At 42.5% G+C, this 21913-nt stretch overlaps 1 protein-coding gene across 3 annotated transcripts in view; it reads right to left on the minus strand.

Annotated features, from left to right (window-relative positions):
* yap1 (Yes1 associated transcriptional regulator) overlaps positions 1-21913 on the minus strand; it is a 63488-nt gene that overhangs the window by 22524 nt on the left and 19051 nt on the right. For 2 of the 3 annotated variants that reach the window (XM_060923400.1, XM_060923402.1), the window contains exons 3-4: positions 5349-5467; positions 2711-2824 (exon numbers count right to left, since the gene is read on the minus strand). In XM_060923400.1, the coding sequence (XP_060779383.1) occupies positions 2711-2824; positions 5349-5467 (233 nt within the window). The remainder of the gene's footprint in view (positions 1-2710; positions 2825-5348; positions 5468-21913) is intronic. The other variant, XM_060923401.1, reaches the window with a different exon arrangement.

Consider the following 21913-nt stretch of genomic DNA (forward strand, 5'->3'; position numbering starts at 1 on the left):
GAAGTGGGAATATTTTCAGAAAACTGTCTCCTTTCACTCACACACACCAGATAGAATCTCAATGAGTCTTCAATCTACTAAAGGCCATCCATTAACTTAAAAACACAACTTATTCTATGGTGTTGTTCTAAACTGGTAGCTTTTCCTGTAAAACAGTGTTTTTCAAGTGGTGTGACAAAGATCAAATCAAGCATGTTGTGGAAAAATTTCAAACTGCACCAAAAGAATGATTATATATTAAAGCCATTAAAGGCACAGTCTGTGATTTTTTTTTTGGTTGGAGGTTAAATATAGCCATTTTTAAAATGTAAACAAATGCCATCCTTCTCAGCATTTCTTCAAGGCCATGCCCCTGAAACACAATCACAGCAACTAAATGCTAATGCACAGACGGGAGATTTCTGAATCGACTGGCAAAGTGATTGATATACCTCGTTGTTCTGACTGGTTGGAGGTTGGTGGTCCAAAAAAAATAGTTTTGTTTTTGTTTTGTTTAGAGACCGGAGTGCCACAGAGAGCTGGTTCCTCTGAGCAGATATTTTATCGAGCATTAGATCAAATTTCTTATCTTAATATCTTGATTTCCCTGAGGGAACCATCCCAAAGGGATCAATAAAGTTTTAGCTAATCTAATCATACTAGAATGTATGTGAAATTTTGCAGAATATTATAAAATAATACAAAACTCACTGATGACAACTTTTAAAAGAAAATAAGAATGTAGGAAAATATTGACCCCGACCCACGAAACTCTAGCCATGAAGAGCAATAAAGCAAAACTGATAAGCAGGCATTCCATGATAATTACATGGAATATAGGAAATACTGGACCATACTTAGCATAACGTATTAAGTAGCTACTGATAGTGGTGTGCCTGGTTGTGTATTATTTCCTTTTATAAATACAACTCCGATTCCAAAAAAGCTGGGACGCTGTGTAACGTAAATAAAAACAGAATGCAATGATTTGCAAATACTTTTTGACCTATACTCTAATGAATATAAAACAAAGACAAGACAGTTAATGTTCAAACTGATAAACTTTATTGTTTGTTGTAAGTATACACTCATTTTGAATTTGATGCCTGCAACACCTTCCAAAAATTTGGGACCGGGGCATGTTTACTACCGTGTTACATCACATTTTCTTTTAACAACGCTTAGTAAGTGTTTGGGAACTGTGAACATTAATTGTTGAAGGTTTGAATGTGAAATTCTTTCCCATTCTTGCTTGAATTCTGTGGCGTTTCTGGATGTTGTTGACAAATCGCTTTCGCTTTGTATGGTAGATGCAGCGACGAACTGTGTTTACCGACAACGGTTTTCCAAAGTGTTCCTGAGCCTGTGTAGTAATATCCTTTACATAATCATGTCGGTTTTTAATGCAGTGCCACCTGATTGACTGAAGGTCACGGGTGTTCAATGTTGATTTGTAGCCTTTCTCTGGATTCTCTGAATCTTTTGATGATATTATGGATTGCTGATGGCGAAATCCCTAAATTCCTTGTAATTGTACATTGATAAATGTTCTTCGTAAAGTGCTGGACTATTTGCCCAGGGGTTTTTCTAGAAAAATTTAGTATGAGGGCGCTCACCATGGCGAGGGAGCGGGGGGGGGATGGTGTCGGTTGTCCGTCCCCCCTTCCGACGTGCGAAGCCTTTGAAAAATTGAGGCTACAATGGGACATTCTGAGGCTATCTGACAGGGAAATTGTAACAAATTGTCAACATTGAAAAAGAAAAGTAATCTTCTGCCCCAGACAGTCTTCGGCTTTCTTCCGTTTCGTGCCGCGAGATGACATCTTTAAATGCCCAAGTGTCAACAAAAACAACTCGCGAACTACTTCTGTCAAAAGCTCCCGCGCCGGTGGGTGAAAGGTCATTCAGTCTCGAGAAATCTCGCTCTACAAGTCAGCTGACCTTGTATGTAACCCATGTCAAATCTCGCGAGAGCAGCCGCGACAAGTAAACAACATGGCGCCTCAGTCTGAAAAACGCCAATCCGGCTCGTTTTTGCACCGTCTGACGGTGTATCTACTATGATTGGAATATTTTTGGAGTAATTATAACGTATTTGATGATCAGACACATTGTCACGTGGTGTTGCTGGGATGTTTTCATGGAGAAAAGATCGTTTTGAGAAAGATTGCATGTTGTGCAGTAGCATATACGGTAAGTGCATGGCCTAAGTGTGACTTGGGGTTCAATCGGCATTTCAGTAAGGGGGCACACGCCGAGAGTAAGTGGGCGCAGCGCCCCTGTTCCCCGGTTTAGACGAAAGCCTGATTTGCCCATACGGTTTTTCACAAAATGGTGAACCGCAGCTCATCCTTGCTTGTGAACCACTGAGCCTTTCCAATTACCAATTAACCTGTTTACCTATAGAATGTTCCAAACAGGTTTTTTTTGTTTTTTGTTTTGACAATTCCACAAGTTTCCGAGTCTCTTATTGCCCTGTCCCAAATTTTTTGGAATGTGTCGCTGGCATCAAATTCAGAATGAGTGTATATTTACAAAATAAATAAATAAATAAAATTCGATCAGTTTCAAATTTAATTATCTTGTCTTTGTATTGTATTCAATTGAATATAGGTCAAAAAAGGATTTGCAAATCATTGCATTCTGTCTGTGCTTACAATTTACACAGCGTCTCAACTTTTTTGGAATTGGGATTGTTTGTGGAGACAAAAAAAAAACGACTAGAGCTCACCATAACGTGGGTCAAGCCGTGGGTCCAGCCAAGACGTTGTTTTATTCTTGTGGTTGATGTAGTAGATCTCGCCCTCTGCTGTGATGGCCTGCTCCCAGCCTTCAGGAAGAGGACCTGAGAGAGAACAGCTAGGTTAGAGATCGACCACCAACCACTGCAGATTCTGATAATTTACCTAGTATGTAAAAATTCCCTAGTATATAAAAAACAAGAGTGCTCTGAGAGCACAATATCCCCCGCTGGCAACTGTGCCATAACTCTGGTAAAATGCGACTGAATTGAACGAAATTGCAATATGCGTATTACCGACATATAACAAAGAATCCTGTCAAGTTTTGTGAAATTCCTCCAAAAATTGTGAGAGGAGTTGATTTCAGAAGGTGAGCACCCTTTCTGGGACGGACGGACGGACGGACGTCGCCACAACATAATCCCCTTCGGGCCTTTCGGCCAGCGGGGGATAAAAACTGTGAGGGAGGTTGATTTCAGAAAGCAAGCAGACCTTGACGAAATTGCCAAAGTACAAGTTTGTTAATAATCAAGGGCATAACTCTGGTAAAATTTGCCCAAATTAAACTAAAGTTTAATATGCGTATAACTGTCACATAACAAAGCCTTTTGCCAAGTTTGGTGAAATTCCTCCACAAATTGTGAGAGAAGTTGATTTCACAAGAATGTACACTGTCATGAAATTGGCAAAGTACAAGTTATTTAATCAAGGGTCAAAACTCTGTTAAAATTTTCACAAACGAAATTAAATCGCAATATGCCGTCATATACCGTCATATAACAATGCTTTTTGCCAAGCTTCGAGAAATTCGTCCAAAAATTGTGAGAGGAGTTGATGTCAGAAGGCAAGCACACCTTCATGAAATTGTGAACATACAAGGTTGTTAATCAAGGGCCACAACTCTGGTAAAATCCGACTGAACTGAACAAAATAACAATATGCATACGACTGACATATAACGATGCCTTTTGCCAAGTTTCGTGAAATTCCTCCAAAAATTGTGAGGATTTCAGAAGGAAAACACACTCTCGTGAAATTGTCAAAGTATAATTTTGTTAATCAAGAGCCGTAACTTTGGTAAAACGTGACCCAATTTAACAAAATTACAATATGTGGACTACCAACATACAACAAGGCCTTTTGCCAAGTTTGGTGAAATTCCTCCACAAATTGTGAAAGGAGTTTATTTCTGAAGGAAAACACACTCTCATGAAATTGCCAAAGTATAATTTTGTTAATCAAGGGCTGTAACTCTGGTAAAATGTGACTGAATTTAACACAATTACAATATGCGTATTACCAACATAGAACAAAGAATCCTGCCAAGTTTTGCGAAATTCCTCCAAAAATTATGAGAGGATTTGATTTCAGAAGGTGAGCACCCTTCCCGGGACAGACGGATATCGCCATGACATCATCTCCCTTCAGGCCTTTCGGCCAGCAGGGGTTAAAAATGCATCAATACCAACACTGATATCATGTACCCAGTCAGATAAAAATGGTATTGACGCGTCCCGAGTCCTCAACACATCTGACCTCGCCAAAAATAAAATTTGACATATTTGTTCCACTTTAACTTAAGTGCAGTGGTCAATCAAGACATCCATCCGTTATCTGTAGCCGCTTATCCTGTTCTACAGGGTTGCAGGCAAGCTGGAGCCTATCCCAGCTGACTATGGGCGAGAGGCGGGGTACACCCTGGACAAGTCACACGGTTATTGCAGGGCTGACACAGAGACAAACAACCATTCACACCTACAGTCAATTTAGAGCCACCAGTTAGCCTAACCTGCATATCTTTGGGGGAAACCAGAGCACCCGAAGGAAACCCACACAGACACGGGGAGAACATGCAAACTCCACACAGAAAGGCCCTCGCCGGCCTCAAACCCAGGATCTTCTTGCTGTGAAGCAACAGTGCTAACCACTACACCACCATGCTGCCCTCAATCAAGACCTGTTCAGTGATATAGGTTTCTTTAAGGCTAAAGAAACCTTTAGCAAGTAATGGAAGCTTATAGTCATGACTAAATCATTACACACTACCTTATTTGCCTGCTTAATACTGTTTGTACATAAAGTTTCATGAAATATATTAGAGGGTGGATTAAAGCAGAGACAACAGACTAAATGACCATGATTGGGAAACTGTTTCAAATTCACAGATAAATAAATTTGGAAAGAAGACAACTCCTACTGCTGAAGATACTATGTATCATAAAAACTTGATAAACTGTATCATGACATACTTTATCACAGTATCAGTATCATATCATCATATTGCCAAGCCCCACTATACACACAAGTCAAAATTAAAGGGCTGAGGCTTTCAGAATGATCTAGTGACCTCTGAACAGTTAAAAAAAAAAACAGTGGAGACTACAAAGGGCTTGTGAGTGGTAGGAGAGGTGGATGAGGCTGACGTGGGGCAGGACTGGTCATGTTTTACGACTCCCAGATTTCCTGCAGGCTTTCAGATAAACATCAGTTCAGCATGTGCTGCAGACACTCTCCTACAACTCTGCACTTCAAGCTTCCGTTTACATGCGTGTGAGCTGCTTTAACTGAGGGATACTGTAGGCTTTGGTAAATATGCATGAAGGCAGTCTGTATGCAGTGTGTGCAGACCTGAGGCTGGGCTCAGGAGGTTTTGCTGCTGAACGGTGACCGGGCTGGCTGAGTTCGTCTGGTTCATCTGGAGCATGGCCTTGCGAGGGTCCTGCCAGGTGGTTGACTGGTCAATATGGCTGCAGGGAGAGAAGAAAATGGCATTTATTAAAAGACGTATAATCATTAACTGCCACTGATGTACAGCTTTGTGCGAGTTCACTCCGGGAGTGCGAATTCAGCATATGCTAAGGCCAGTGACATCAAAATGATGCTGAATTCTCAAATCTGATTGGTTAATAGGGAGAGGTGTTGAATAATTTTCTTTAGCAGCAGCTCTGAGACTTGTGCTGGCTATAATCCAAATTACTAATATTAATGTACTCGTTCTAATACATAATCATCTCTATAGTAACAACTCATTCGAGAAAAAAGTCTAATCATTGACACTGTGTAATATATTATGAGCGATTGTTTCTCTGTAAGGAGATGTTTAACCGTCAGCAAAATTTCTGTCATGTGAGAGACTTCAGGACAGAGAGCATTTTGCGCTTTCTGCTTTAACAGGAACATGACGAGCTGTTTTTTTCTCTTATTTGAAGATAAAAATCTCAAGAGAGAAAAATAGGAGCAGCTAGTACATAATCCACTCAAAGGTGCCCTTGGATGCACTTAAGATGCACTTAACAGGCTCTGCACGATTATGTTATACACCCTATATAGTCAGCATAAATAGTAAATCATGAAATATTTTTGTAAAAATTGTTTTAAAGAAAAATTCATTTTAATTTTAATTTTTAAAAAAATTAACAAAAACTTATTAAAAATAAGGGGTTTTTTTATTCGTTTTGCATGAAGAGGAGTTAAAATATGCAGCCTTGCAATTTTCTTTGAAGAAAGTTTTAACTTTGAGGCTTCTGTTAATGCTTATAAAATTAGAAACTCAATATTTCAATGCATTCAAATACTAAATTTGTAAAGTTATTACATTTCAGTTGCAATTTTTTTTTTTTACTTTAACACACATCGATAATGTTAACTTTACCAACGTTGAGAAACTAGAAAGCACTTGCAAGTAAAATAAGTAAGTTCTCAGTGCTAATGATCAGACGGTTAGGAGTTCAAAAACCCAGAATAGTGAGAGAACCAATCCTGGTGTGTTGCTAAAAGATGTCATGAAGAGGAATGAAAACATTTCTTTTATTCGGGCGGGGGGGCATCAGTTCCAGTCTCTCAATGACTGTTTGGCTGGTGCCTTGATGATGACATCATGTTATTTCTCTTTAAAACAGTAGTTGATGGAAAAACACTTCACGTTTTCTTGGAAATTACATCATAATCTGGATGAACTCATAACTTTTGTTGTTGTGTGCCTTCACTGGTTGTAATCATTTCATTTAACAGAAAGGAAACGGAATGAAAAGGAAATAACTCTATAAACAGTTCTCCATACTGCTGTACACTGACTCAGAGCATAGTTTGGGAATTAAGATGGTCATAACCAGTTAAAAGTGACGCATTTGCAGCCTTCCTCCTGTGCAAGCTAAAGCAAGTTGAACTCGGCTGACAGTGTGCTGGCGACTCGAGTCCATTTGTCTGCCGAGACTAAAAATAGTCGTGCTTTGGGAGCTCATTTCACAAACCTGGGTTTGCAGTCTGGTAGGGCAGCACTGAGAGGAAGAGAGGAAGAGGAGGAGGAGGAGGAGCGAGCAGCAGAGCGGAGTCAACTTTGTCCCAGATTACATGTGATCTGCTCATGAGTAGCAGACTGGAGGTTCGCTCGAGTGCAACACAAAGAACCGAGCGCCTTTCAAGGAAAAACCATCTCTGAAACACACTCTGGTGCTGACACACGCACACGCACTTGTGTTTACTCAATGCCTAAACAAAGCCAGTATAGAGCAGGAGAGGGTTTGTGCCTTTCGGTCTTGCCGGGTTTGCGTGGTGCCTTGCAGTTTGCCACACTTAAAGGTTAAGCGATGTGTTAATCACGAGTGGTGAAATGAGGACTTTGCAACTTGATATTTATTCTGACCTTTTCCGAATCAGCCTTTTCCAAAAACATTTAGGACAAAATAATGAAGCTCGGGCTTTCTTTTCTTTGCGTGAGATCTTTTCTCTACAGAGAATGGCTTTACTCTGCCTGTGTGGCAGGGAGGCATTTCTAATTATTGCTTTGTTGGAACTTGCTGCTCGATTAAGATGGAAGGCTAATCGAGGAAAAGGGCTCCCTGGCAGGCCGGGCCTGTCTCATTCAGGCAGGGTCACGCCTAGGGCTCTTCCCAGCCAGTTCTTTCTCCTGCTGCCTGCTTCGCCACACTGAAGTGTCAGCCCATTGAACGATCTGGCGCCACTTTTCCAAAGCTTTTACCTGACAGACAAAGGCTCAGACAGAGCTACGACCCCGAAAGGCCCAACACTATTCACAGTGATCCCCCGCTTCCAGTGCTCGCCTCTTGGGCCCGATTGAGGAGCTCTGACATTGAAAAATAGTGACGTTATGGTGGGATTTCAGTTATTCTAACTTTTCCATGCACGTCCTTGGTTACGTACTTCCCAGGAATCGGTGCTGATCTTGCTCCTACTCTGTACAGTGGTGCTTGAAAGTTTGTGAACCCTTTAGAATTTTCTATATTTCTGCATAAATATGACCTAAAACAGCATCAGATTTTCACACAAGTCCTAAAAGTAGATAAAGAGAACCCAGTTCAACAAATGAGACAAAAATATTATACTTGGCCATTTATTTATTGAGGAAAATGATCCAATATTACATATCTGTGAGTGGCAAAAGTATGTGAACCTCTAGGATTAGCAGTTAATTTGAAGGTGAAATTAGAGTCAGGTGTTTTCAGTCAATGGGATGACAATCAGGTGTGAGTGGGCACCCTGTTTTATTTAAAGAACAGGGATCTATCAAAGTCTGATCTTCACAACACGTTTGTGGAAGTGTATCATGGCATGAACAAAGGAGATTTCTGAGGACCTCAGAAAAAGCGTTGTTGATGCTCATCAGGCTAGAAAAGGTTACAAAACCATCTCTAAAGAGTTTGGACTCCACCAATCCACAGTCAGACAGATTGTGAACAAATGGAGGAAATTCAAGACCATTGTTATGTCGACCAACAAAGATCACTCCAAGAGCAAGAGGTGTAATAGTCGGCGAGGTCACAAAGGACCCCAGGGTAACTTCTAAGCAACTGAAGGCCTCTCTCACATTGGCCAATGTTCATGAGTCCACCATCAAGAGAACACTGAACAACAATGGTGTGCATGGCAGGGTTGCAAGGAGAAAGCCACTGCTCTCCAAAAAGAACATTGCTGCTCGTCTGCAGTTTGCTAAAGATCACGTGGACAAGCCAGGCTATTGGAAAAATGTTTTGTGGAGGAATGAGACCAAAATAGAACTTTTTGTTTTAAATGAAAAGCATTATGTTTGCAGAAAGGAAAACACTGCATTCCAGCACAAGAACCTTATCCCATCTGTGAAACATGGTATCATGGTTTGGGCCTGTTTTGCTGCATCTGGGCCAGAACGGCTTGCCATCATTGATGGAACAATGAATTCTGAATTATACCAGCAAATTCTAAAGGAAAATGTCAGGACATCTGTCCATGAACTGAATCTCAAGAGAAGGTGGGTCATGCAGCAAGACAACGACCCTAAGCACACAAGTCGTTCTACCAAAGAATGGTTAAAGAATAATAAAGTTCATGTTTTGGAATGGCCAAGTCAAAGTCCTGACCTTAATCCAATCGAAATGTTGTGGAAGGACCTGAAGCGAGCAGTTCATGTGAGGAATCCCACCAACATCCCAGAGTTGAAGCTGCTCTGTATGGAGGAATGGGCTAAAATTCCTCCATAAACAAATGGCCAAGTATAATATTTTTGTCTTATTTGTTTAACTGGGGGGGCGGCACGGTGGTGTAGTGGTTAGCGGTGTCGCCTCACAGCAAGAAAGTCCTGGGTTCGAGCCCCGGGGCCGGCGAGGGCCTTTCTGTGTGGAGTTTGCATGTTCTCCCCGTGTCCGCGTGGGTTTCCTCCGGGTGCTCCGGTTTCTCCCACAGTCCAAAGACATGCAGGTTAGGTTAACTGGTGACTCTAAATTGACCGTAGGTGTGAATGTGAGTGTGAATGGTTGTCTGTGTCTATGTGTCAGCCCTGTGATGACCTGGTGACTTGTCCAGGGTGTACCCCGCCTTTCACCTGTAGTCAGCTGGGATAGGCTCCAGCTTGCCTGCGACCCTGTAGAAGGATAAAGCGGCTAGAGATAATGAGATGAGATGAGATGTTTAACTGGGTTCTCTTTATCTGCTTTTAGGACTTGTGTGAAAATCTGATGTTTTAGGTCATAGTTATGCAGAAATATAGAAAATTCTAAAGAGTTTACAAGCTTTCAAGCACCACTGTATATCGTGTTTGCACCTTTGCTAAAACGACAGCAAGACTTCAGCTTATGTTTCTGCTATTAGCTGTGGTGTTTTCTCAGTTCTGACAACATCTCATCTCATTATCTCTAGCTGCTTTATCCTTCTACAGGGTCGCAGGCAAGCTGGAGCCTATCCCAGCTGACTACGGGCGAAAGGTGGGGTACACCCTGGACAAGTCACCAGGTCATCACAGGGCTGACACATAGACACAGACAACCATTCACGCTCACATTCACACCTACGGTCAATTTAGAGTCACCAGTTAACCTAACCTGCATGTCTTTGGACTGTGGGGGAAACCGGAGCACCCTGAGGAAACCCACGCGGACACGGGGAGAACATGCAAACTCCGCACAGAAAGGCCCTCGCCGGCCACCGGGCTCAAACCCGGACCTTCTTGCTGTGAGGCGACAGCGCTAACCACTACACCACCGTGCCGCCCCGTTCTGACAACATTGTATTGTAAAATGCTGTGCACCTCACTGTGGTAAAAGACGTCATTTGACTGTTAGCTAGTGGTACAAGTTTTGGCCTAAAATAAGTGATCCAAACTCTGGATAAACCGTCTATACATTAGGACTAGGAGTCAGTCCTGAAGAGGGTTGATTACAGAATCAAGAGTTGACTCCAAAACTTCACACCAAATTCCGATGTTGCCGTGTGATAGGTAGTGCCTGCTAAACCACTAATGTTGACATTCTGGCATGATTTTATTTTGGCAAAAGCAGAAATGTCAAATTACAAAAAACATTAATCCTGAAGCATCTTAAAGCAATCAAAACTATGAAGCTGACAGGAGACTCAGGTACATGTTCAGTCAACTAATTATTAATGAATTTACCTAAAATTAGCTCTCCAAATTTTGATAGGTTGCTAATTTGGCAGTGGTTTTATCATAAATTAAATAAATCAAATTAGATGCGGTTTTAAGAGAAAGCTGTGACCAGAGAAAATGCTGGTTCCACTCACACAAGGGTCCTATCACATTGCTAGTGTAGAACTGCTTGACTCGAACTCTCGTTTTAAAATCTGGATGACTTTTGGAATCGAAATTGAAGACCTAAATTTTCTGGAATCAAAGGGTCCTACAAGTGTGCAGTTTCTGCAACCTGAAGATTCTCATCTCCATGTCACCTATATCCAATGAGACCACATACTGAGAACAAATTAACATTCGTTCATTTATTCATGCGTTTACTGTGTTGTCTCGATCGATCCTTGTGCATAAAGAGCGAGTAACGGTGTGGCTTAAAACTAGCCCCCTAGCTGCCTTGTGTCCCATAGAGATGGCGAGACAAAGAGTGAGAGTGAACGTGTAAGAAACACAGAAATAAAGTACGTCAGAAAGAGTGTCTGACTCAGCACTTCACCCCCTCCCCCTGCTCCACCACCCATTTTTTTTCAAGCCCTTCTTGTTTATGCTTTGCTGATCAAAGGTGCTGCCAGAAACTCCCCCTAATCCCCCCACTGGCACACCAACCTACCCCCAACCACACACACACACACACACACACACACATGGAGCCAGGAAAACGGCCCAGCCCGCTGTAGATGAGGGCGACCTGGGGCCTCTTGAGGAGGGTCATGGGGGAGGGATGACCGTCAGGGAGGAAAAAGAAAAGAAGAAAACAACAAGCACGGAAGCAATCCCTCAGAACTCCTCTGGCTGAATGGATCGCTGTGGTCCTGTTACACTCTGTGTCACCCCGACCCTCCCCCTTCCCCGGCTGCTGGAAACTATGACGGACAGGGAGAGAGAGGGAGGAAGGGTGAGAGGAACAGAGGGAGGGAGGGAGGGAGGATGGGAGAAGAGAGTTAGTGTGTGTCTGTGTGTGTGTTAGTTTTAATTGGTGCACAGGATGTTGTGTGTTGAGATCTCCTCTCTTGGGTTTCAGGGTTAACTTAGAAGCAAGCAAACTCGCACAGGTGGGCTTTATTAGTCCGAGGAGCACGCGCACGCGCGCACACACACACACACACACACACACACAGAGCTCTATATTAGATGTGTAAACCGCTGTCTCTCAAGCGCCGAACAGCCCAGACTGAGGCCCTCACAGGGACTGCAATGTACGAGACACTTGAGTCCCTGAACTCAGCCAACCATCTAATTCTGGCTTCCCAAAATTACATAATGCTCAAATTTGGCTTTTTTTTCTCTGAAACACAGTGCAGAGTTTCAGGCCAAACCCTGAATCTAACTAATAACAGGCTGAAAAACAAAAACAATAACAAAAAAAGTCCTACACATGCGCATTTGTTACACAGCACAGTGTGCTTTTGTACTCGCAAATACAGGGGTCCAGGCCAAAACCTTTATCGTTGTCTCACTATCCTGGCCTGCAAGTTCATGCAGTTTCTCCTCTGTTTTCCAACAGACTTTAAGCAATTCAGAACCTCAACATGACTCTTTCTCAGAGCGAGCGAGTTTGGGAAAGTACCGGGAAATGGGAGGCAAACTGGATCCCATCCAACAGAAACAATGGAGACACGTGGACATATAGAAGTGCTTATCCTGCTTTCTAAGCTTCTGGAATTGGGGCATCCTGCTCTTTCCTAGACAACTATGGTTATTTTTAAACCCATCTTTTGCTACACCGTGTGTGCTTGCACTTGTGAATTTATATGGCGGTAATAGGAGAACCAAAAGCAAATCTCTTTTAAGCATCTGTGAGAAATAGATGAGGCTCATTTGGACAGTTGGTCAATGAGCAACCAGTTCTAGTTATTATTTAGTGGAGTTATTGCACACAGTGTGTCTGTTCGCATACTGCAAACTAACACTGATTGCAACAGGGGTGTCTGTGGAAAAAAAAAAAAAAGAGTCCATGTTACGGTTAATACTTTGAGCCACAGTCTCAGCCTCAGACGCTCTGTCATTTTTCTGTTCACAAGCTTCAGAATGTTGAAAGCTGCGACCTGATAGGCTCTCTGCATTTCTATATAAGCATTTCAAACAAACTTTTAAACACTGCTACACAAGCCTTTCACAGTAAGATATAATCAATGGACTGAAAAAAGTCAGCAGAATCACGTCTCTACAAGTTATCAAAGCATTTATTTTCCCGAAGAGGTTACAACTAATCAAGAAAATCAATAGAATTTGATAAACCTAGTTGCTAATTAATTTTATCACAGATCATTTGCTCTATTTTATGTAGCATGCTGTGTGACACACTGTCACTTAATACAACAAGTAGCAAAAGTGGCTTATATGCAGTTCCATGTTTTGTTTTGTTTTGAACCCAGCAGGTTTCTTTTATTTTAAGGAGAAGCACTGAGTTTTTTCCCCCTAAGCAACAGTGTTGATCTTTTTTTTTCTCGAACCAGTACCACTGATAAGCCATATATGGTTTAACTTTCTTAATGTAGACCGTCAGCATTGAATAAATCACTACTCTAAGCACCCGAGACGAGAACATTATGTGTCCAGACAATTTGCTTTTTATACACAATTGCCAAATGGACAAGTAACCTCAGTAGGCTTGTGGTTGCCAACGTTTTGTTCTTCTCTTCTCCTAGAGAAAGATTAAAAAACCTGCTTGGTATTGCCTTTTGCCAATCCAAAGCTTATTTATTCGGTATGTATATTTTCAGAGTTCTGTAGTAGTAGTATTAGATTTTTAAGTGAACATTTTTGAACTGTAGTATATTTATCTCCACCAGCTTGGTTGGAGGAGGTTATATTTTCGCCTCTGTTTGTTTGTTTGCCTGTTCCCACCGTAACTCAAAAAGTAGTGAACGGATTTTGATGAAATTTTGAGGAAACATGAGTCATGGGCTGAGGAACAATCGGTTAGATTCTGATGCAAATCCGGATATGCATGCAGAGCCAGTATTTTTTTGTCTGTTCCCAACATGCAACCCCGATTCCAAAAAAGTTGGGACAAAGTACAAATTGTAAATAAAAACGGAATGCAATAATTTATAAATCTCAAAAAATGATATTGTATTCACAATAGAACATAGACAACATATCAAATGTCGAAAGTGAGACATTTTCAAATTTCATGCCAAATATTGGCTCATTTGAAATTTCATGACAGCAACACATCTCAAAAAAGTTGGGACAGGGGCAATAAGAGGCTGGAAAAGTTAAAGGTACAAAAAAGGAACAGCTGGAGGACCAAATTGCAACTCATTAGGTCAATTGGCAATAGGTCATTAACATGACTGGGTATAAAAAGAGCATCTTGCAGTGGCAGCGGCTCTCAGAAGTAAAGATGGGTAGAGGATCACCAATCCCCCTAATTCTGCACCGACAAATAGTGGAGCAATATCAGAAAGGAGTTCGACAGTGTAAAATTGCAAAGAGTTTGAACATATCATCATCTACAGTGCATAATATCATCAAAAGATTCAGAGAATCTGGAAGAATCTCTGTGCGTAAGGGTCAAGACCGGAAAGCCATACCGGGTGCCCGTGATCTTCGGGCCCTTAGATGGCACTGCATCACATACAGGCATGCTTCTGTATTGGAAATCACAAAATGGGCTCAGGAATATTTCCAGAGAACATTATCTGTGAACACAATTCACCGCGCCATCCGCCGTTGCCAGCTAAAACTCTATAGTTCAAAGAAGAAGCCGTATCTAAACATGATCCAGAAGCGCAGACGTCTTCTCTGGGCCAAGGCTCATTTAAAATGGACTGTGACAAAGTGGAAAACTGTTCTGTGGTCAGATGAATCAAAATGTGAAGTTCTTTATGGAAATCAGGGACGCCGTGTCATTCGGACTAAAGAGGAGAAGGACGACCCAAGTTGTTATCAGCGCTCAGTCCAGAAGCCTGCATCTCTGATGGTATGGGCTTGCATTAGTGCGTGTGGCATGGGCAGCTTACACATCTGGAAAGACACCATCAATGCTGAAAGGTATATCCAGGTTCTAGAGCAACATGTGCTCCCATCCAGACGACGTCTCTTTCAGGGAAGATCTTGCATTTTCCAACATGACAATGCCAAACCACATACTGCATCAATTACAGCATCATGGCTGCGTAGAAGAAGGGTCCGGGTACTGAACTGGCCAGCCTGCAGTCCAGATCTTTCACCCATAGAAAACATTTGGCGCATCATAAAACGGAAGATACGACAAAAAAGACCTAAGACAGTTGAGCAACTAGAATCCTACATTAGACAAGAATGGGTTAACATTCCTATCCCTAAACTTGAGCAACTTGTCTCCTCAGTCCCCAGATGTTTACAGACTGTTGTAAAGAGAAAAGGGGATGTCTCACAGTGGTAAAAATGGCCTTGTCCCAACTTTTTTGAGATGTGTTGTTGTCATGAAATTTAAAATCACCTATTTTTTCTCTTTAAATGATACATTTTCTCAGTTTAAACATTTGATATGTCATCTATGTTCTATTCTGAATAAAATATGGAATTTTGAAACTTCCACATCATTGCATTCCGTTTTTATTTACAATTTGTACTTTGTCCCAACTTTTTTGGAATCGGGGTTGTAATTCAAAAAGTAGTGAATGGATTTGGATGAAATTTAGCGGACAGCTTTAGTATCATCCTATGCTCAAGTGATTTGATTTTGCAGCTTGGCAGAGGTATGCATGCTACTGAGTGCCTTTCTTTTTTTTTTTGAAGTTTTTTTCCACCTTTATTGGATAGGACAGTGTAGAGACAGGAAATGAGCGGGAGAGAGAGACGGGGAGGGATCAGGAAATGACCTCCAGTTGGAATCGAACCCAGGTCCCCAGATTTATGGCATGGCACCTTATCCACCTGAGCCACAACACCCCCATACTGAGTGCCTTTCTAATTTAAACATAACACAACAAAAAAATCAATATATTATTCAAAATTGTGTGGTTGGTAGTCTACCATGTCATGCAACTTGCCTATTTTTTGGAGAAAGCAGACCATTCTTGGGCCTGTTTATTAACCAAATAGTTCACTTGACATTAGAGACATCAGAGGCTCAGTTATGCCACACGTTCCTATTAAAGGGGCTATCTCACCTTTCCCAGAATCCAGTTTGTTTCTTTTGTTTTGAAAGCACGTGACTGGTACTCTACTAGCTTTCTGTGCAGCAGAACCTCTGCAAATTCCTTGTTCATAATCCCTTCGAAACCCATCTCAGACTTTTTCCTTCATCATGGAAGGTACCTCATAGTAGATACCTGATATTTTCTTTCCTTTGTGGCTGCTTGCGAGATGGCCAAGGCCGGTTCTGGTCCATTACAACAAAATAACCATGTGAAAATGGAATGGATAGATCGAACAAATTTACATTTTCAATTTCACTTTCCAAATTTATGATCTATAGCTTAAGGCCAATTTATGCTGACAACCCAGTCCTCGCAGATAGCGTCGCAGACAGTGTCTGCGTAGCCCCCCCACCTTCGCAGACACTCTGCGCGCACCTCCCAAAAATTGTGACCACCGCAGAAGCCTCGCAGACAGCGCCGCAGACAAGAGGGCTCTGATTGGTCCACTCTACATCCGCTGTACACGCACTTCCGCTTCTCTACTTTCCCGGTTTGTTTTGTTTTCACGACCGGCATTTTTAAAAACACGAGCGAAGATGGAGCAGCATGAAGAGCGGTTGATTGAGGAAGTACGTACATCTATACGACTCCAGTTCTAGTCATTATAAAAAAAAAAAGTTCTAGTCATTATAAGTAACCGGAGGATAAACACTCCACTAACCACACCCACCAACTACTCCTAGCGACTTCGCGCCCCCTTGCGTTGTGCCAGTGAATAACATCGCGCATGCCTATTATCCCCGCTCAACAATAAATTACAACTGTCTGCGAAAGCCTTGTCGCACGAGCATGCAGAGGCCTTTAGGATGTTGCTGTATTGTTGCGGATTGCTTTTAAAACAGTGGAATATTCATAGATAATGGCAAAAATGGCGACTCACTACTTAGGCCCTGTTTACATTATTTCGAATCAGTGGATCATCAGATTAACGTTTTTAAAACGAATCGCGTACACACAGCAACGCCAATACACGATTCGCGTGCACACAGCAACGCCAATACACGGATACGCTAATCACATGACTAATTAGACGGCACGTCACATGATCCCAGTGCATATCGCGCATGCGCAAGTCACTCACCACTTGCAAGTGGAAGGATGGCAAGCGAACACCTTCTCCAGCAGATAAACACACCTGGCTGTGATGTTCATGTTCTCACTGAGTTTAAGCACCTGAAGGAGGTTGAAATGTGTAAATAAACCTCAGTGCGCCTCAGCGCTTCCTCCTGCGCTCCAAATCACTCCGCCCTGAACAGCGAGTGCCCTCTGGAGGGTGCGCACTCCGGCCCTGTGTAGCTCACAGAGCGCGTGAGTGAAGCGCATGAGCAGTGATTCGGGACTGAGACGCTGTGTGTGAGATCCCAACGCCAGCGAATCAGGAAGGTGGATGTCACAGTGACGTTGTCCAATGACGACGTCAGCTAGAGCTCAGCACAGTGTATCCGCGTATTCTCAATGTTTACACAGCACCGGACCAGACACGAACTGGATTGAATACGTGGGCTCTGGCGGATTCCCGTTTCCCGGCGTTTTAATGTGAACGGACAGTGCATCCGCGAAGAAAACGAGACAGATACGGTCTAATGTAAACTTGGCCTTAGTGCAGAGGCTTCGGGGAAAGGTGATCCAGCCCCTTTAAACTGTCTCTGCATTTTCACATGGGCATTGGTAATGACAGCCTAATGGTTGAAGAACTGCAGAGGATGGTTGGCCAGTTTCTAGACCAGGCCATGAAAAAAGTAAATGGGAAATGGATTCAGGTACAGAACTTACATCACCATATTTAGTGTGTCCATGTCTGTCCAAGTACACAATAGAGACACATTTAAACAGACATATGACTGTGACAAATTACCATGTGCTACGTCATGCCATAGACATACCTCGACAATTACCAATATTAAACCCCAAAATGTCCACCTGAAATGTTTTAATTTATGTTTGTGAGCAGCAGCCTCATTCAAAGTATTGGCCATTTTGAAAAACCTCAAACTACAGGGGACCTTTCTTTGTCAGAAATGTATCTTGCATCCTGAAGAGTTCTTTGGTTTGTCAATCTAGGAGAAATCTTTAATAGAAGTGTTCTCTTTCGGAATTTTTCGCAAGTAGGACCACCACCCATCCAAGGAATTTCTATTTAACTTCAGTTTATTGCCTACTGAACATTTTATTTAAGTTGACACTACATCTGGTTGAACTTCATGGTGCACACCACTTACACTAAAATTATGGGAAGTACAGAGGTTGTGAGGTCACTTATGAGTTTCGTGATTGTTTCTTCAGCTAAACGATGACAGTACTATTTCAGTGTAAAGATGTGTGGTCTGATTCTCTTTTCACAGACCTTGAAAAGAGCAAGTGGGAGACGGAAAGAGAGCCTTGACCCCACAACTGTCTCAAACGGAGACGGAGTGAGAGATCAAACCCTAGAGCAGTGGTGGTGGGGCAATGGAAAAAGGGTCCCTTTTTAGGTCCTCTCTCCAGATGTCATCACCATGGCCTTTGCTAAGGAAATCAGTAAGCAGAGGGAGCTCTAGGGGATTGTGGGGGGTAGTGAGCTCACAGGATTGGGACTGGACCCACCCAGGCACTAAACACAGCTCTGATTGATGGCCCAATTATCAGGATCCTGTTTATTGTGCTGCTGTTATTTATAACAGAAAGGGGCACAATGGGTGGGGTAATGGGGGTGTTATTGGGGGAGGGAGGGGGTGGATTCCCAGACTGCTAGAAATAACTTTGAATTTACTCTTAAAAAAAAAAACCCTTCAAAAATGTCCTTTAATTAAGTCGATCATGAACTTTACTGACTCGTCATGCAGTCATCCCTCTAGCTCAGGCTCCATCCCGAGTGGATCGCTCACTTTTAATTAAGAACTACTTTCATCCAATACTGACTCACGATGATCTAAACCAGCCCTCAACTATTCTGACCTCTGCTCGCTGTGAATCAGAAGAAAATAACAGAGCATGTAATAGGCATTGTGGACAGATGAAGCCTGATTTCTCCCGGCTTCTGAGAAGCCTCTACCGACAAAAGCTCTTTGAGGAACAAGGCTTTCCTTTTCCTAACACCCAGGCAAGTGAAGCACTGAGAATCCGAGGTTTCCGTCAGCAGGACATCATCAGCAGAGATTACCACATGACCCTCTGACCCTTTGCCCAAATTAGGCTTCTTTTTGAAGGCAGGCTCACATCACACACTGATTGAGTTTTAAAGGCGGGAGAGATGGAGGAGTGGGAAATCGACTCAGCACTGATAGGAGAGCAAGCATGTTCTAGAATAAAGCAGTATGACACAGGAGAAAGGCTTATCAAACTTGGCGGAGAGAGAGAGAGAGAGAGAGAACGCATTCGTAATGGAAAATGCTGCTATCTGGGATGACCCTTCGTACAGAATAACAGATGTGCCAGAAGCTCTGAGTATATTGACATCTAGGATAAAAGTGTTCACAATTCAATGTCAAATTAATGTCCACAGTAGAGCTCAGTAAACCAAATTATTACCACATTTTCCTCCTAATTTGCTCATTTTGCCAATTCCCACTCTCCTCAATCACATGGCAACTACCAACCAGGGAGGTTGAAGGTGCTAACATAGAAGAACTAGAAAAAGACTAGAAGAAGAAGCCTTTATTTATCACATGTACACTCAAGCACAGTGAAATTCCTCCTCTGCATTTAACCGATCTGAAGCAGTGAACACACATGCACACACAAGTGAGCAATGAGCGCACACACATACCCAGAGCAGTGGGCAGCTATGTTACAGCACCCAGGGAGCAGTTGGGGGTTAGGTGCTTTGCTCAAGGGCACTTCAGCCCAACCTTCAAGCCATGGCTGCCTCATGTTAACCTAACTGTATGTCTTTGGACTGTGGGGGAAACCGGAGCACCTGGAGGAAACCCACACAGACACGGGGAGAACATGCAAACTCCACACAGAAAGGCCCCAGTCAGCTGCTGGGCTCGAACCCAGAAACTTCTTGCTGTGAGGCGACAGTGCTAACCACTACACCACCGTGCCATATGAAGATTTTCAAACTGATGTTCATGCACTTGGGCACAGGGCATTTGAACACCTGAAGGAATTATCTAACTGCCTTCTTCCGCATACATGAGCTCAAAGATGCCCTCGATTTGTTACCGCCCCTCCAATCTAGAAAGCATAGCCAGTTTTGTTCTCTTGTGCCGCTTTTCCACTACAAACGCGGCTGAGTCGGGCTGAGCCGTGCCGTGCTGAGTCGAGCTGAGCGGGGCTGTTGGAGTTGCATTTCGACTACAACCGCGCTGAACCGTGCTGGCTGGAAGTGGGTGGACACATTGGGTGGAGTTAGCGAAAGTGGGTGGACGTCATGTGATGTCGTTTGGCAGCGCAAACAGTGACATCAGTGATCTTTTAAGCGGTAGTCTCACAACCCGAATAGTAAACAATAAACATGGAGGACATGGAGTCGTTAGTGTTGCTGGTCTTGGTGCTGTGGCTTGTTGTCACCGACAACGCGGACAGATACTGGCAAGAGCGTATAGATGAGGCGAGGCGCATAAGGCTTCATAATTCTCGTAATTCTCCTTCTTCCGGGTTTGCGGTGTTTACAGATCCCAGCGCGCTCGCTGGGCGTGTGTGGGCATGTGAGGACACTCCTCCTCACCAATCAGTGCACAGGGGAGTGTCTGCTCACGCCCAGCCTCACTCGGCACGGTTTGGCTCGCTTCAGCCCTACTCCAAAACCGTGCGAGTTTTAGGGGCTAAGCAGGGCTGAAACGAGCTGAGTCGTGCTGTTTTTTGGTAGTCGAAACGCGAGCCGTGTCGGGCTGAAGTGAGCTGAAGCGAGCTGAAGTGAGCTGAAAAAGGGTAGTGGAAAAGGGCCATTGGACTCTTGACCAAGGATGGCCGCGGCATCATCTGGACCCATAGCATCATCTTTGAGCTCCCAGTGATTGGGTCAATGCGTTTGTTACACCACTTTAAATACAAAAAGCAAACTAGTACTATCAAGCAGAAAAATGCAGTTGCATAATTTGCCAGTATTTATGGTCTACTGGTGTCTAAATATCTGGTTTAATCTAACCAATCAACATACAATTAACAGTTATTCCACAAAATCGAGTCGTACATGAGCTGATAGCCGACGAGGCGCATAGTGCCGAGTTGGCTATAAGCCATGTACAACGAGACTGAGTGGAATAATTGTTTTATTCTATCCACATTCACTGGATTTTGAGAAATAGAGCATTTTTATTTTTATTCCTTGCAAATTCGATAAATAAAAACTTTATTTTGTTATCCAACAAAATCATTTCTGCTGAGGCGGACTTCTTAAAAACCTATCGGTGGCTGCACGAATTGACTTTAGTGTTGTTTTTAGAAAGTGCCCTCTTGCTGTCGGCCGAGGTATAGAATAGCTTTAGACATTTATTTAATTCTTCCTTGGACATTTCAATTCTGTAATTTTCAAACTTCTTTAAGGTTTTGAACCAGTCTAAAAAAAATGTAACACATTTTAATACTTAAAGATGAAGACCGTAAACAAGCCGGCGAAATGACAGGAGCAATTTGTGAAAAATGCCATAATAATAATTCTTTGAAAAATAAAGATACATTCTTCCCATCAAATACTTTCATTCCATATTTTGTTGCTTTTTTTGTATTTTTTGGGGGTTTTGTTTTCGAGTAGAGTTTTTATTTCATCCTGGGTTGGTTCAGCAACACACTCCGCCATTTTGTTTTTCTACTCACGGTATATGAGCTGATAGCCTTGTAGTAGATTAGCCAATCAGAGCATGTGATTGCTTATATCCAGTAAATGTGGATAGTATAATTCTTTATATGCAATATCAGGCCTAGAAATTCATATATTTTTTCACCAGCCAGCCGGGCTAGTTACCTTCCAAAGTAACTCGCCAAACAGAAAATCAACTAGCCAAAATTTGTTCATGTATGAATTTTACTTCTGTCAAAAACAACGCAAAAGAGAGTAGTTACCACTGTTCATGACTAATGTGCATTTATTTCAAGACCCGAGTATTTTGATACTGATGTTAAATACATAAATGAGAACAACACAGAGCACCATAATATAATATCAACAAATAATAATATATTGGAAAACTTGGTAACTTGGTGTATGAGTATTGAAAACAAATATA

This window comes from Neoarius graeffei, chromosome 6 (assembly GCF_027579695.1).
Source record: "Neoarius graeffei isolate fNeoGra1 chromosome 6, fNeoGra1.pri, whole genome shotgun sequence".
Classification (NCBI taxonomy): Eukaryota; Metazoa; Chordata; class Actinopteri; order Siluriformes; family Ariidae; genus Neoarius; species Neoarius graeffei.